The following is a 16,977-nucleotide window of genomic DNA, read 5'->3' as shown; positions in this document are numbered from 1 at the left end:
CTTCAGTAACGCTTCTTGTCTTCCTTTAGATCCATTGTAGAATGATGTGTGTAGTGGCATTCCATGGTGATTTTGATTTGCATTTCCCTAATAACCAATGGTGTTGAGCATCTTTTCAAGGGGCAATTTGCATATCTTTGGAGAACCATCTATTCAAACCCTTTCCCCATTTTAAAATTTCAATTCATCAATTCATTAAGAGTTCTTTGTATATTCTACATATAATCCTCTTATGCAAATTTTTGTTGTTGTTGTTTGAGACAAGGTCTCACTATGTAGCTCTGGCTAACCTGGAACTCACTCTGTAGACCAGGCTGGCCTAGAACTCAGAGATCCTGCTGCCTCTGCCTCTCAAGTTCTGGGTCATCACATCTGGCTTTTCATGTTTTCAAACTCCCTTGGTGAAGTCCTTTGAAGCATGGCAAGGTCCAGATTTCTAGGAAGTCCAACTTTCCCGCTGCGTCTTTTGATGTATTATCTGAGAAACTACTCCCAAGTCTAGGGTCAAGAAGGTTCACTCCTCTGTTTTCTTCAAACAGTTTGAAAATTCTTTCAAAAAAGAGTTTTAAAGCAAGAGTCTAATTTCATTCTTTGCATGTCAATATGCAGTTGTCCTGGTACCTTCTGTGGAAGCCCTTCCCCCAAATGAATAGTCTTTGTACCCTTGCCAAAACCAACTGGCCCAGAATATGAGGGTTTCTTCTGGCCTCATAATTCTAGTCCTTCATAGTCTTCATTACTGTAGGAAGTTATGAAATTAGGACATGTGAATCTTCCAATTCTGGTCTTTTCAAGATTGTCTTGGCTCTTCTGGGTTCCTTAAATTTCTAAATAAATATATCTGACGCCAGCCAGGGGTTTCGCAATGGAAAATGCTTACAGTCTCAGAATTTAATAGACAATGGGGACACTAGGTCTGTGGGTAATTTGCTTTCAACAGCACACAGATTATTTACTTCATTACATTTGTGACAGGATGTATTAAAAACTAAACTATTACTGAAGGAAACCTGAAGCCTGACAATCTTACTAGTCGACAAAAAAAACAGTATACTTGCAATATCATTTCTTTCAGGGGGTAATTCAATAAAATTATATAATGGAACAAATTCATTCCTATCAGCGCATTTTGTTTATTTTTAATACTAGACTTTGGGTTATGTGTGGAAGAATATTTTATGCTTTTGAGGCCCTAACCCAGGGTCTAATACATGCTAGGTTAATGCTTTGCCACTAAGTTCCATCTGTAGCCTGCAAATTCAAACAAAACAAAACAAAGTAGCAAAACACTCAATATTTGCATACTTTTAATTAATCATGAAGCATTAAATAATGCTATTAAGAAAAAAAATTGAAAGTGATCCTGCTGCTGTGGGAGGTTATATGGATAAAGCAAACTTTTTCCAAGTAGAGAAACTGCTATAAATTTGGTCTCAGAGCCAAGTAGATTACATCCCATAAGTAATGACTGCTGACAGATGTGCACCTCTCTGACCACATGAAGTGCAGCATTAGAGGACAGCTGAAGAACACCCCATAAGCACTTTTGCTTCCCCAGTGAGGCCAACAGCCCTACATGAAGAGCAAACAGAATACACACACCTAATGTACTAGCCAGAGCGGCTCTCTACAGCCAGCTTTCCACAGTCAGTGAAATTTCTTCCCAGTTTGATGATTGATTGGAGAGAGAGAGAGAGAGAGAGAGAGAGAGAGAGAGAGAGAGAGAGACAGACAGACAGACAGAATGTGTGTGCATACGTGCGTGCACACATCCACAGAAGCCAGAAGATGACATGGGATCTTCTGGATCTGGAGTTACAGGTAGCTGTGGGCCACCCATGTGGGTATTAGGAACTGAACTGAACTCGGGCCCTCTGGAGGAGCAGCAGCAAGGGCTCATAACTAGTAAGCCATCTCTCGAGCCTCTTTTCCCAGCTTCTGGGGAGCTATCAACTGAGGCACAAATACACAGTATGATATGATGCTAGCCAACATTTACCAAAATTCTGTTAAATGTTTGGCAGCATCTCATTAGATGTTTATAACAACCCTAGGTTATAGATCCTAGCAGTGTTTCCATTTAAAGGTAAAGAAACTGAGGCACAGGGAAGCTCAGTGATCAATCCACTAAGGCTATCTGTCTATTTAACTACTTTATCATCCTAGATTTCCAAGAAGTTGTTTCACTGAAGAACTGCTTCATTCTTAAATCAGATCAGTCACTACCAGCTGGGAGATGTAATAGAAGATGGCACGTGAATTGATGTAAGTGTTTAGAAAAAAAATTGGCCAGTTGGTGGTGCACGCCTTTAATCCTACCTGGCAGAGGCAGGTGGCAGAGGCAGGTCTGTTGAGTTCAAGGTCAACCAGGTCTACAGCCAAGACTGTTACCCTGAGAAACCCTGTCTCAAAAAACCAAACCAAACCAAACCAAACTCAAAACAAAACAATACAAACAAACGGACAAAAAAAATAAAAAAAAATAAAAAAACAGGAAAGAAAGTGGAAAAAAAAAGTATACTGGGCACAGTGGCTCATGCTATAAACACAGGAGGTGAAGGCAAAACAGTTCTCAGATAATTCTAAGTTGGAAGCTAGCCTGAGCTACACAGGATCTTTCCAAGAGGAAACAAAACAAACAAACAAACAAAACCCCCATACACTTGACGACTCTGTCTTCATTTCTTAGGAAACAGGGTCCTCTGACCGCCACATGCTTGCTGTGGCACATCCATGTTTATACTCATTGGCAGACAGACACATAGAATGAGAAGTTCTGAGTTTCAACTCTTACCTCATTTTAAGGAAAGATTTATAAAATTGGAGAAGAAGTGAGAAATAAAGTACGATGAGTTTGACGTTTCTGTCTCCCTACAGAGCAGTATATAGTTATGCCTCCAACTGGACTATAAACTGAAGGGGTGCGGCTACTGTGCCTGTATTTATACTGTTTCCCTTTGGCTCAGGAGAGTACACCCAGTTGGCCCAAACCAGGCATCAGTCAACTCTGCCTGTGCATATTATCTAGCTGTTTTTGTGCTGTATGCGCAGGGTTCTGTGGAGCACCAAAGCTTTTATGGCCCATAGAGCCCATTTACTATTTGGCCTCTCTGAAAGAGTGCTAGCTAACTCCTGCTCTACAACCAGAAGCAATCTTTCAGAGCGGACCATTTTTCCTTTGCAGCGCTAACCATGCCCGGTTAGCATCTCTCTTCATCCTCAGATTACCAAGTGAGCACCAAATGACACAGACGACAACACTCAAGTGTGAAAGAAACCAACGTTTTCACAATGCCATCAGGGGAAAAGAACTTTATAAATAGGAAAAAAACCCCATTAAGTAACAGGATTTGCTTTGCTTTGCTTTACATTAATTTCTCTCCTTTAAACTGATTACAACTTCAAAGGCCCATTCGCCTCATTTGAATTCGAACACATTCTTGCTTACAAAGAAAGGATTAAAATGGAGCTGCTCGAGTGTTCAAAGGCAAGAAGGACCACAGTGCTCAAGATTGGGAAAGCCTGGCAGTCACGTGAGTCAGTGCAAAATCTGCATTTTATTAAAGACATGTGGGAAGATCCATTCAAAAATACATTGTGCTCAGTAAAAATTAACCATTTCATGCTGTTAATGAAGCTTACCACGGAGTAGATATTTGTAGAATATTGTACAGCAACAATAGAAATTTTACAGAAGTTTAGAATGGAATACATGCCAGAAAAAACTTGATAAGATGTACCAACACATGATACAAAGAGTTATAGAAACACTTTACAAATGCTTCGTAATTAGCTTGTGAGGAATTTTAAGTATTCAACACTTTAAATTCAGTTTGGATTCAAAAATTAAAAAGATTAACAACCACATCACACCCTTGCCACAGTAAAAAGTATGGAATACACTTTATATAATGGTTTATAAAGTCTGTGCAATTAAGAATGTCCACTGATTATCTACCACACATCGGATGGCATATCCCTCTGGCTTATCCCTATTTTTGTTTTTAAGAATGAACAGGGGTTTCAATGTCACCCTGTCCTGTGCCTTCCCAGATTACCCCCTTCAAACTTAGTAAAGATTGAAGAAGTTCTGATAATTGTCTAAGTATATACAGAATAACTACCTGAATTCAGAATGGCACAAAGCAATTCTTGGAGATTGAACTCTGGGTTAACTATTTTGTTTGGCTTAATTGTCTCTGTTCATCAATGCAAGTTTACAGTAAGAATTGACTTCTTCCTATGGCCACATGGCCGCTCCTCCCCGAGGCCACCCCATCACTGACCAGAGTAAACAAGGAGAGGGAGAGAGACCGGTGACTAGAACCCACTGATCACCCCTAGGGAACATGGATTTTCTGCGAGCTTTACTTTCCACTCTTGGAAACTCGAAGCCAGTATGGAGAATACACATTCTCCAGAAGGAAAAGCATCGTCTTTCTCATGAAACTCCACTGAATTTAAACCAGAGCTTTTGATGATTCTGGCAAGAAACACTTTAATCCCCAAACAGGGACAAAAGTCAAGGCATCTAGCATTTCGATTCCTGGGTTTCTTCGGATGAGCCCTGAAGCACAGCACTAGGACCAGCTTGTCTATGCCTGAAATGACTCACAGCAGCCTTCTGGGAACGGAAATCCTGAGGGATTCTCAGCGGGTCTGCCAAACAGGAGGGGACACGGAGGAGGGACAGATAAGGCCTCTTTCTCCCTGATACTCTGCCTGGGAAGAGCAGCAAACAAGGCAACTTCTAATCTGCATACAACACGGAGACTGATTTCAGATTCCCAAGGAGGATCAATTGGACCGAGGATCGAAGGGGGTGGAGAGAGCTTACCCTTGTGAGAAACGAAGGGCCTTCGACATGAAAGTGGTTCCACTCTGCCGGTTCTGCTGGCCCCACAAATCCAGCTTACAGACTAGGACAATTTTATTTTTTTCTGGCAAAACAAGAGACAACTCTTCCTTAAATGTGGGAGTGAACAGTCAATGAAAATACAAGGCAGGTCAAGATCATATTTAACAGCCTACAATAAATAGAAAGAAAGGTGGGTCATGCCCAGAGAGGAGAAAGGTGGAGTAGGGACCAGACCAAATGCTGATGAATTAACGAAGCACTGTGGGCAACGATGATATATGTAAGCAACTGGTTTGCACAAAGTCTACCATCTTGTATAGTACATTCAATTAAAAAAAATTGCATGGGCAATAGGCCCAGAGTTTCCTAGCCACCTGGCTTTTCCCTTCAGGTGTATACAAACAGATAAGGGGCTTCATTTTCTTGCATGGCTCCTCATTCATGGTTTCCAAGATTTTTTTTTAATCAGTTGAACCAGACCTCAAGATAGTCTAGATTTCAGCTGTTCAAGAAGCAAAAGGGGAAACCACAACCACTTACAAGTTTGGATTTTTCGTTTGTTTGATTTTTATTTTCTGGTAATCTGCCCTTTTATAATGTGGTAGGGACCTTCTCCTAAGACTCTGGTCCCAGGGATTAGTGACATCTGTACTGTCTTTTCTGCAGTCCCTTTTAAAGAAATCAGAACTGTTATTTCTCAAACCATAACTGAACTGCAATGAACTTTTATTAGTGATGAACTGAAGAAGGCAAGGAAATACCCTACTGCTTTCTGACTTGGATTAGTTAACCATATCACTGCCACAGTTCACAGAAACAGGCATCTATGGATCTTCTTACCCATAGAGGGGAGTTCAGTAGCCCACTCTAATGCGGTAGGTAATGAACTTCTAGATGCAAAAGCAATGGCTCTCAGAACATAGGTTTCTGAGCGTAAAAGAGACACAGTTTTGCTGAGTCCCAGCAGTGACTTCTAATGAGTTATTTGTTGTCCTTGCCAAAAGTTCTGTCACCACCAAGACCTAGGTGAACAGAATGGACAAAGCCTTCTACACACTGGAAAAGTAATCCTCTGGCCTTTGAAAAAATGATACACATATGAGTTATTCTCAATACATGGCTAGAAGAAAATAAATGGCTTTTTTCCTTATTTACTCTAAAGACTAGTTTAAGTGAGGATACTATGATATCAACTAAGAGGTACTGGGAAGGGCAAATGGGATAGCATTTCCTAGTGGAGTCCACTAATTTTCTGATTAGGAACATGCTAAACTGGCTAAGTCTACAACCACAACATACTTTTATAATACACAGCATGACTAGAGACTGACCAGCATAGGTCTGCTTAGAATTAAATTATACAACTGCATATGGTGAGTCTTAAAAGCATGTTTTAAAAACAGATTTAACCAAAGCATACAGCACAATACTTCTAGAATAGCCACATCACAACCACCAATAAAGAGTTTTGCTTCTAATCAGTCTGCCATATGCTAATATTTGTAAGGATCTATTACATGACTTGAATAAATAACAAAGACATTTTCTTTCGGCAGACACAGCTGAAAGCCATGATGCCTTTGAGCAGTTGGTAAAAATCATGCCAATCTGCCAGGCTGTTGCTTGTTTCTAAATATAAGCCTCATGGCTAAGAAAGATTTCCTAAGGCTGCTAACCTAGAATTTAAGTTCTCAAACGTATATAAAGTAACTCTGGTTTCCTCCCAAAGTATGCACCTTTTAGCAGGTCCAAGACAATGGAAACAAACAATAGGATTGCAAGGATTTGAGAACAGTGGTAGAGGATTCTTAAAGAGAGTACAATGCTGAGGAGTTCACTCCTGCAGTTAAGTAGCCTGGAAAACCCAGGGCCAGAGGCAAGTTCTGCAGAGTGGTTGGCCTGGAGTGGTCTCAGGCAGGACTTCTAAACATTGGCACTAGTTAAGGGCTGGAACACCCTCGAGGATGTCTAGCAATGTCCTAGGCCTCTACTCACTAGATGTTGGTAGCAGCCCAAGACAACCAAATGCCTCCAGACATTGTCAATTGTGCCCTGGAGAACAAAAATGCCCTTGGCTGAGAAGGGCTGCTGGAAAGGCAGCTCACTTGAGCCTCTTGGCATGGGGCACTCCCTTCTGGTCTGGGGCTCTGGAGAGTCCTAAACTTCGGTCAAGACCAAACAAAGATCAGTTAAAGCTTACTTAGAGCTTCAGAGAAGAAAAAGAGGGTGATAGAGAAGGGAGAGAAAACCAGTGGAGCCAAGGTTCTTTTCAAAAGGAGATCAGCAGTAATTTCCCACCACAAAGTACTCCATAAGCCTCCAGTTCAACCTTTGTGTCCTTTAGGATGTCAGGGCAGAGAAGAGAACATGGATGTCATCAATTCCCCCTTCTAAAGAAAATGTGGGGGGTTGTGACTTTCAGTCAACTCCTTCCTGCCACAAATGGTATCTTTTTGAGGTCAATGAACGACCTACCAGAGGGGGAGGTGACAGTTAAAAGCTAAGAGAGGGCCTATTAGATCCTAGAGGAAATGTTACCGCCCCCATCTGGGAGCAGGAAGAGAATGAATGGGATTGTAGATTCACTTACAGCTTCTTGAGGGTCAAGGAAAAGTCAGAACAGACACGAGCTAAGAAGAGGATAAAAGAGTTATTAGCTCAGAAACACTAGCTGAAAACGTAGCCATTTTCTGGCTCAAATCTGGGAATGTAGGAAAAGTAAGTATTGACTTCATCAGTTAGGATTAATTTGCTTTAGGTAGAAGGCAATTATTCTAGCCCTTCTTTGAAGAACCATCATGAATATAAATGTTCTACAAACATCTGAGATCCCAGTGTTAGTAAAGATGCCAACATGGGAAACCAGCCCCTTGGTGATGACGAGCCATTAATGCCACAGCATGGCAATGGGACCTCACCGTTCCTAAGCACATAGCACAGTGAGAAGTCTTTCCAGAGGAAACAAAATGTAGTTTCTGTTTTGCAGGAGCAAGGGGGGGGGGTGTACAAGGTACTAGGGATTTAGTATGAAAAAGAAGAGTTAAATATACACCTTTTTAGTGTTACTATATCCAGGCAAAAACTGCTGAAGGTCTGCCTCACTTGGATAACCAAAGAGTTGCCTGGGAAAAGCCACAGAGCTACCCAGACAGTACTGAACTGGCAACAGAAACGAGATAGGAAAAGAACCAAAGAGCATGCAAATTGAATCAAATTGTTTCTATGATAGTACCCAGTTGAGTTTCATTTTAGTGCCTATTATACTTATCAAAATTAAGTAGAAGCACCTTAAAATGACCTCTTTATATAATCAATACACATTATAGTATTTATATAAATATGAAATATGCACACAATTTAAGTTTCAAAGAATCTAAGACCTTTATAATTGTCATAATCATTAGTGCTATGATTCTCAAAATCTCAGGGAAGGGTTAACAGTAACTCAGCATATTTCAGTGACAGCTGACTTTATTTGGGGACTGACACTCTCAGAATTCTGGAACAAGTAGTAAATACTGAAAAGTTACCTCTTTGAAGGATGGGAGTGATCTCTAAAAGTCTTATTGCTAAGAGACTACTTTCAAAACTCTATGACTATTGGTAGATGATGGTGTTGAGGTGTTGATTTCTGTCAAAGATGGTCCAGAGACAGGTGGGTATAACGCTGGCCCCAGGCCTTGATGATACTTTATACTAACTCGGGAGTTGAAAGAGATCAAATGAGGGAAGGCTAAGTCCTGTTCTGATGGATGGGGTGTATGTATATACAGGTTACATGATGACCTTGTTATAAACAGTCCCAGGAAGGAAAAAAAAGAATGTAGTAATTTTCTCTACATCTGGAATTGCTTCAGGAGCCTTTTAAATATATTAGAAGAGCAACAACAACAACAACAACAAAGCATTTAGAAGAAGAAATGCCATACACAGAGCTCATATCCCACCTGGAGGCAACAATCTCCAGGAGGGCGGACAGCATTCAGGAGCATAGAGCTGGTTTGCAAGATCCGATCCGCAGACAGCTGCCTCTTACAACCTCACAACAAGGAATGTTCACTGACAAATCTTTGGTCTACACTCTAACACTAATGCTAAGTGGAAGAGCGCATTCTCCGCAAAGACCCATGAGCACGACTTCTGCCTATCCTCTCGTGTGCAAGTTAATGTCCCTGGACACAAATGAGAGTCTAAGCACAGAAGTGAAGCCTGCTGGGATCCTTGCTGGCTTATCCAACGTTCTTCTCCTGTGGGTCTACAGAGAGATGCCGCATTCGTCTGCTACCAAGGATCATGTCTAGAGGCTACTGCTGGGGCCAAAAAGTTGAGCAAAGCTCATTCTGTTACAGTCACATGTAGCCACAATTCAACTCCCTTTATTATAAGTATAATGCTCACTTCATATCACAAATGTATAAAAATATGGCAGATAGTGTCATAATGATACTTTCTTTAAATGAATATATTTATAAAACAGACAGTTATTTACCATATATATTTATATATAGAATAAAATACTCCTGATGCAATATATAAATGTTACTGTTTAGTTTTTATAGAAACTACTGTAGCTGTCCCAGTGCTTCACAATGTTCCAAACAGCTCAAAATAACTTTACATTATAACATAAAAGGTATGATTACAACAGTACAATATTAATTATAAATAAATGTTACAAATCCTATCAAATATGGAAGCTTAGAAAACAATTTAAGACATACAGTTCATCTGCTAACCCTTCAAAGGGATACTCCTAGATTACAATAAACTCCACATTTAGTCTAGTCAGAAAAAAATATGTGGTAAGGGCATCGGTCAACATGAATTTTCTATCCCTCAAACAGCCAGGACATACCCTGGCTTCCCCAAGTTCAACAGAGATTGCACTAAAGCTGGAATGTAACAGGGAGAAACTGGCAAGAATTTCGTCTTCCTCAATGGCACACTCTATCCATTCTCACACAAGACCTGTGGGGAGTGGTGATCCCTAAGGAACTCCCGTGGCTCTAAGATCCCTGACTAGCATTTGTGGCTGAGAGGAGCCAGATGGCCCCCCTCACACACAATATTGCACACACCTTCATAAAGCTGAAAATACTGGCTTACTACCCTGGCCCAGCCCATTTCCCAGCCCACCCGGCACCCTCCCCTCCCAACTGGCATGTCTCCCCCCTCCCCACCCTCGCCCCCCCATCCCAGCATAAATTACAAGGCTGTCTCTTTTAAATCATTCAGATTTGGCATTCGTGAGCGATTTGTTCTGTTATAAGGGTGCCCGTTTGGCCCACCCTTGGCACCCAGTTGCTCAGAATAGGAAGGTCCCTCTGTGGCACTCCTGGTCACAGAGGACACGTGCCATCCAGGATCCATCTGACCTGGCAGCTGAAGGGCTGGCCTGCCCTTTGGTGTAGGCTCCGGCCGGATGTTGCTGCTCCCACCAGAGGCCTGGCTCAGGGGGTGAATCCGAATTTCTGAGAAGGAATTTTTGGTTTGTTGAGCTGTTAAGGGCTGGAAACGAGGATCTGAAGAAGCCGGGTGATTGGTCGACGACGAGAGATGCAGCAGCTTGCGAAGGGATTTGAGTGGCTGGCTCTGAAAGAAAGATTAAGGTGAGCACAAGATTTAATTCGGAGTAGACAAGGGAGCTGGGGGGACGTGGAGTTCAGGTGCAAGACAACTAAACAGAGGAAGGAAGGGAGAAGATATGGCTGGAGGGGCGAATCCAGCTTCATCTGGTCTCTGGGTTTCCTGAAACAAGATTTTAGTCACTCACTGCCTTTACATGAAGGCCTAGAAATGTAGAGAAAATAACTAGAGATACTCAAAGGTAGCGCCTGAAAGTCAGGGCTCCTTTGATCTGGCTACATCCTGTCCTTACCCAGACAGAAGAAGCAACAAGAGATAGAGGCGTGCCTCTCTCCTTTTTCAGAAGACTTCCCAAATAAGTCTTCCATTTATATCTCACCAGTTTTAGGATCAATCTTAATTGTCAACTAAATGGATTTAGAATCCCTGTGGAAATCCACCTCTGGGTGTGTTTGTGAGGCTGTTTCCAAAGAGATTGAATTGAGGTGGGAAGGTCCACCCTGAAAGTGGGCAGCACTATCCCACTGACAGGTGTCCTGGATTGAGTAAAAGGAGAAGGAATACACTGGTACCCATGACTTTTTCCTGTCTGTGGATACAATGTGACCTGCTGCCATGCCTTCCCCGCTGTGATGGACTGTACCTTCAACCTGGGAAGGTATTTTGTCACAGCAATGGGAAAAATAATTACTACAACTAAATAGAACTTGGGCATGTAACCATATTTAGCTGCAAGGGAATCTGGGAAAATGTATTGCTTTAGGTAGCAATGACACAAGTTAAAAACTGTATAGCACTTCTTATTTGTTTAATGTTCGCTTTCTTTTGATACTAAGTCTACATGCACTAAATCTACTGTACTTTTACTTTTTCATTTACATATCTTTGAGGTGGGAATGGCCACAGTTTGGGCACTAAAAATACAAAGCATTTATCTCAGTTGCTCACAGAAGGACTGCTTAGTGGACTTCCTGCGTGCAGAAGGGCTGCTGGCCAGAGGCTCCACAGGGTACAGTGCTCTGGAGGGAGACTGGCGTGAAAGCAGAAGGCCAGGTCTTGGGCTCCAAGTCTTGATCCTCTCTGCTCCTAGCCTTTATGTAGCCCAGGCTGGCCTGGATCTTTGTACATTGTTGGAAAATGTTATTTTGAGGTGTGTTACTTTTGTTTTTGTTGCATTTGTGTTTAACTCTGTGAAGTTACTGTGCCTGTCTAAAACACCTGATGGTCTAATAAAGAGCTGAACGGCCAATAGTGAGGCAGGAGAGAGAAACGGGGGGGGGGGGGGGGGGGGGGGGGGGGGGGGGGGGGGGGGGGGGGGGGGGCTGGCAGGCAGAGAGGATAAATAGGAGGAGAGATCTGGAGAAAAGAGATCTGGGAACAAGAGAGAAGGAGGAGCACTTCAGGGGTCAGTCGGTCACCAAGCCACCCAGCTACACAGCCAGACAAGGAGTAAGAGGGAAAGAAAGGGTAGACAGGAATAGAGAAAGATCAAAGCTCTGAAGCCAAAGATAGGTGGGATAATATAAGTTAAGAAAAGCTGGCAGGAAACCAGGCAAGCTAAGGCCAGGCATTCATAATGCAGAATAAGCCTCTGTGTGTGATTGATTGATTGATTTGGGAGCTGGGTGGTGAATCCTCCAAAAAAGCCCAAAGAGTAAACACCACACTATAGTACATAGCCCAGGATACTCTCAAACCGTTCACACTCCTGTTTCCAACTCCCAAGTGATGAGACTACTGGGTGGCACCATTCTGACTACTTTTTCTTTTTTATTAAAATGATGAAACGAGTCTTTCCTAGTGAATTTTATAAAATTAGCAAGCAATCATAATAATTCAGCATCAGCTGGAGCTGTGAGGTTACCAGAAAAGGGCTCCTTAGCATCACGCCCTCAGATCTTTGTGTTCGAATAATCAAATAGTTTGAATAATCAAAAAATTAGGAAATTTGATTCTCTATGTTCCCTTACCTCCCAGAATAGATTATGCTCTAGGTACAGAATATATATGGCCAGGCAAAGAGAATGGCAGTTTTAGAGAACTCTTGTTTATAGCTCCGAGTAACAGATTATAGTGAAACAAGTCAGATCTATAATCTTGTAGGTAAGACATAAAGCCAGGTTTTGTTAGTTCCAGGACAGTTTGGGAGACACAGAAAAATGCAGGCCAAATTGCATTTAACTGGCAAAATGTTTTCCTAAGAACAAAAGAATAAAACACAAAGCCTATAAAAAGAGCCATTGCTTCTAAATCCCAAACAATTTGGTTAACTAAACATGCTAGACTTGGTCACTATGTCTATTATAGTGAATTGAAGAGATCCAATACTGAAACATTTCCAATTATCATTAACTGTTTAAAACAGATGGTACCTGACAAAAATAAAATTCAAGTTCTCCATTATGGCAGGGAACTATAACCCCGTGTTACTGTATAATATGTAATTTCTAATATAAGAATTTGACTCTTTATAAAACCAGTTTGGATTTCAGAAGTTAAAATGTTCTTTTAAGAAAGCTTCTAGTGCCTGGTTTTCATGGCCCAATTTACATGCTAACACCTTTAAGGTAACCTTAATCCTCTGAGAACCTTGGTTTATCTTCCTCAATAGTTCATGGCATGCCGTACTTTTTACTAAGATCTTTATGAATCTTTCTCTCCTGAGATGTGGCCTGAATGTGGGCAAGAACTATTTCTTTTGCATCTCTCCACATTGCCCCACTGCTCTCCATGTTAGATGAAAGACAGTGGGGGGCTAGCTCTGTTCCAGTGGAGGAAAGAATCAATGGCAGGATTCATCCTGACCTCCAAAAACCATTAAGGCTACTCGTTAGGGTCTATTTGGGGGAGGCTCAATTTTTTTCTTCATTGCTCTTCCATCCCAGGACACACTGTTGCCTGAAAATTGGTGAACCAGACTCACCTGGGTCTGCAGATCCGCCAGCTTCTCAGGGCGCCACTCCTTTGGTCTGCTGCTTGCAGTGCTAGAAGAATGAATGGCTTTCTGGAGAGTCAGAAGATCGGGACCATCAGTGTTGGGTACCTAGAGGGAAAGATGGAGAAAGATGCAGCAAGCATCCCAATAACCCTAATTAAGATATACAACCACAACCAAGAGGTGACCCAAACTGAAAAGTAAATTAAACTGAACCAAAATTCAAAAGAGGGAGAAAAAAACCCAAAAGGACCCAGTAAGTAAACCAAAACTCTCCAAATGCTCAGGATGCAAGTGGTGCTAGTTAAATCCTGCTGCCTTCGTAATAATTTTCCCTGCATTAGGAAAAATTGGCAGATGTCATGCAGCCTGGTTAAAACTTTAACCCTTAAAGCATTCCCATGCTGTTAGTTTCAGTAGCTGTAAGAGAGAGCAGTTAAAGTGGACTGGACCAGGAACTGCTGTTGGATCCTCATCCCATACTGCAGTTAGGTTATGAACCAGTTCAATAAAAAAATTTCATGCTGGGAATATGATGCAAACTCTGTATTTGATGTTGCCAAAGAAGTCTAGGGGGGCTTGCGAGGGGCGAGAAGTGGGGAGGTATGGTTTAAATCATAGTCCCAAATTGCCCAGTAAATCTGGGTCTGGCCTTGGACACTTAGGAACTGCTAGAAATTTATGCCACAAATTTCAAATGAGCGCAATTGTTCTATTCAATGACTTTGACGGACAAAGGAGAGCTGTGCCAAATGCCAAGCAAAAGCCATGGCTCTACACCTAGTGACCAGCAAAAGCTAAAGGCAGGTAAGGAAAGAGTGAGTTATCAACTAGTACAAGCTGCTTTTTTCATGGAGTCTGCTAGCTCAATCACTTTGGTCAGTTCAGACTTGGTTTCAAGGAGACAAACTGCCAACCAAATGGTAACAAAGTCCATGTGGTGAGCCAAGGGCAAAAACATTTGTTGACTATAAGTGTTAATCAGATTCTTTACAGGAATTAAAGGACTTCATGAATGCTGCCTGATAACAACTGGCTAATCAGGGCATCCAAACCAGCCTTACTAGTTTGTTTAGTAGGCTTAATGCTTCAACATCTTTAATGGATGAAGAAAACCCAGACTAGATATAAATATAATATATACATATAGAATATATGTATTATATACATCCATATATCCCAGTGAATTTATGGAACTGGCTCAGGCACTTAACTAGCACAAAGAGAATATGACCCCATGAAAAAGAAGACATGCTGTTGTCATCAGTAAAACAAGTTTACTGGAGGAGTTTCAGGGCTACGATACGTAAAAACGGGTACCATGGGTGGAGTGACTACAGGAAGCTTTTTCAAAGAAGAACTATGCTTTAAATGATTCTTTGAATTAAAAAGAGGAAAGAGGGATTTCTTGATGCTTGGATTCTCCCCGTTGGTGGAGTCTGTCTGTAATATAAGATACAAATGAGCTAATTGCAAAAAGAAAAAAATAGGTAAAATAAATAGGTGCTTTAATTGAAACTACTAGGGCTTGGTAGTCCTCAAATGATTAAATAGTAACGCTCAGGGAGAGACTGTCTGAGCTAGGCATCTAGAGAGATTAGCTGTTACTTTTTGATTGGAAACAATAACGTAAGTTTAGGCAAGTACAAAACACTTCAGAGCCTATACCATGATTATGAACAATAGCCCAGGAATGCCTAGAGACCTTTAGGCATCTGCTTACATTATGTTTACTTAAGAATGTATTTATTATCACAAATTATTATGAAGAATTGTGTGTAATGAATTACTGATGAACTTCAGTCATTTCCTAATTGTTAGGACTTCAGGAACTAAAAGATTCTACCATATGGCTTGTTTATTACAAAAGAATATATATTTTAAGTCACTTTGAATTTCTTAGTCAATTATCTTGACTAAATATCATTTGGAAGAGGATTGCCATTGTGTGGGATTCTAAGGTTAATTAAGTAGCCCCATTTCTACACTGTTAGAAATATACACCTCATTTAAAACATCTGGCACAATTCTGCATTCTGGTTTTCAAGAAGGTAACAACAGTTTAATCTTCAGGGCTGGTAAGGAGGATTAGTGGGGAACTTGGCAACTTGAGTTTGATTCCCAGAACCCACAAAAAGGTCAAAGGAGAGAGCCAACTCTACAAAATTGTCTTCTGACCTCTATATACTGTGGCTCCTCTGCACCTTCCTCCCCCATATCATGCGCACGCACAAAATTCTTTTAAAAGTTCAATCTTTAAATTGACGTATCATTTCAAGTTGAGGTACTAAAGAAGATACAAATTACCAAGTTGGCCAAGGCACCATATGCTCTGATGGTTTATGTAACTCCCTGGATATATGGCTATACATCCGAAGCCAGATTCCCCAAGGCAATTTCCAGACTTGCTTGAGTCAAAGGAGGCACCTTTACAACACAGAATTATTTTTGGCACCTCTTTTCTCTCTTTTTGCTGACTTGATGGTCAGAGAACAAAAATATATAGAGATGCAGTAGGGTTGTCTTTTCATTGGTGTGTGTATGAAGGCATTTGTGTAAATATCTGAGTTTTCCGGCTTTAATAAAGAAACCCTGCCTAGGAGTTAACTTAGACTGCTAAGAAGGCCAGCAGCGAGCTCTCAGAGGCCGTTCACAGGGGAACCCAGTTTTAGTCCTTACAACTCACTATGTGACTTTGGACAGGTCACCACTTGCCTGGCTCAGCACCTACAGTAGTAAACTAGATTTAGGCTACACCTAAATTTAGGATGAACATAGGGATACCATGTTCGTCTGGCATCAGATTTCAATTTCTTAGAATCTTATGCAAAAGCTTCAATGCCTTCAATATTTTGGTTTGCTCTACTTAGGTTTCTTTTTACTAAACTTTAGAAACTAAGAACAAGTTCCCTTTAGTTACATTTGAATGTTCATTCAAAGGAAGCAGAGAGAATTCAATGCCAGGCCTCGGTGCCTGAGGTCTGGCACTCTGTGTGTACTGCTCTTTGAAAATCTGACTCTAGAACCCAAAGCCCTTACATTTTTTTAATTAAAATGGAGAAATATAAAAATCTTTTTGTTTGGAAAAATTAAAGCATTATGATCTGTGGAAAGCTATTCTGCAGTTAGTATAAATATTTAATAAAAAGTTTAAGTGGAGAGGATGCAAGAGAATACTAATTTTTCTATTATTCTAACTTTTCTAACTATTTAAATATTTAAAATTTGAACCAATATTGAATAGTCAAGTTAGGCAAGATGTATATACTATGCTTAGCCACAGTCAGGCAAGGGCTTTAGGTTTAATGTTGGTTTAAGGCAGACAAGCATTAAAATCTAAGTTTATATACAAAACGGCCTCAATTCTTCTCTCATTATTGTCTACAACTTAATCACATCACCGGACTGTAGGCATATAGTTGACAAAAACCCACAAAATTTATACCAGTGGCCAGGAAGAATGTATCTTAGGGTAATATTTAGGATAGAAAACATGTTCTATAGACAATGGACAGAGTTTAAATTTTTAGCAGTGAAAACATTTTAAGCGTCCCGAAGCAAAGTCAAGTCTATTTATTCATTTCTTCATCCAGTTTCA

At 40.9% G+C, this 16,977-nt stretch overlaps 1 protein-coding gene across 2 annotated transcripts in view; it reads right to left on the bottom strand.

Annotated features, from left to right (window-relative positions):
- The window catches only part of Cdkl5 (cyclin dependent kinase like 5), a 217,009-nt gene that overhangs the window by 13,588 nt on the left and 186,444 nt on the right, over window positions 1-16,977 (bottom strand). The window contains exons 18-21 of one of the 2 annotated variants that reach the window (XM_050164372.1): window positions 14,700-14,822; window positions 13,368-13,487; window positions 10,234-10,450; window positions 3,539-4,940 (exon numbers count right to left, since the gene is read on the bottom strand). In XM_050164372.1, coding sequence (XP_050020329.1) covers window positions 4,834-4,940; window positions 10,234-10,450; window positions 13,368-13,487; window positions 14,700-14,822 — 567 coding nt within the window. In that variant the 3' untranslated portion in view covers window positions 3,539-4,833. Of the gene's footprint in view, window positions 1-3,538; window positions 4,941-10,233; window positions 10,451-13,367; window positions 13,488-14,699; window positions 14,823-16,977 lie in introns of those variants that run through there. The other variant, XM_050164371.1, reaches the window with a different exon arrangement.

Source organism: Alexandromys fortis, unplaced genomic scaffold, assembly GCF_014885135.2.
Source record: "Alexandromys fortis isolate MF-2015 unplaced genomic scaffold, M_Fortis_MF-2015_v1.1 scaffold_147, whole genome shotgun sequence".
Classification (NCBI taxonomy): domain Eukaryota; kingdom Metazoa; phylum Chordata; class Mammalia; order Rodentia; family Cricetidae; genus Alexandromys; species Alexandromys fortis.
This window is presented reverse-complemented; position numbering and strand designations above follow the sequence as displayed.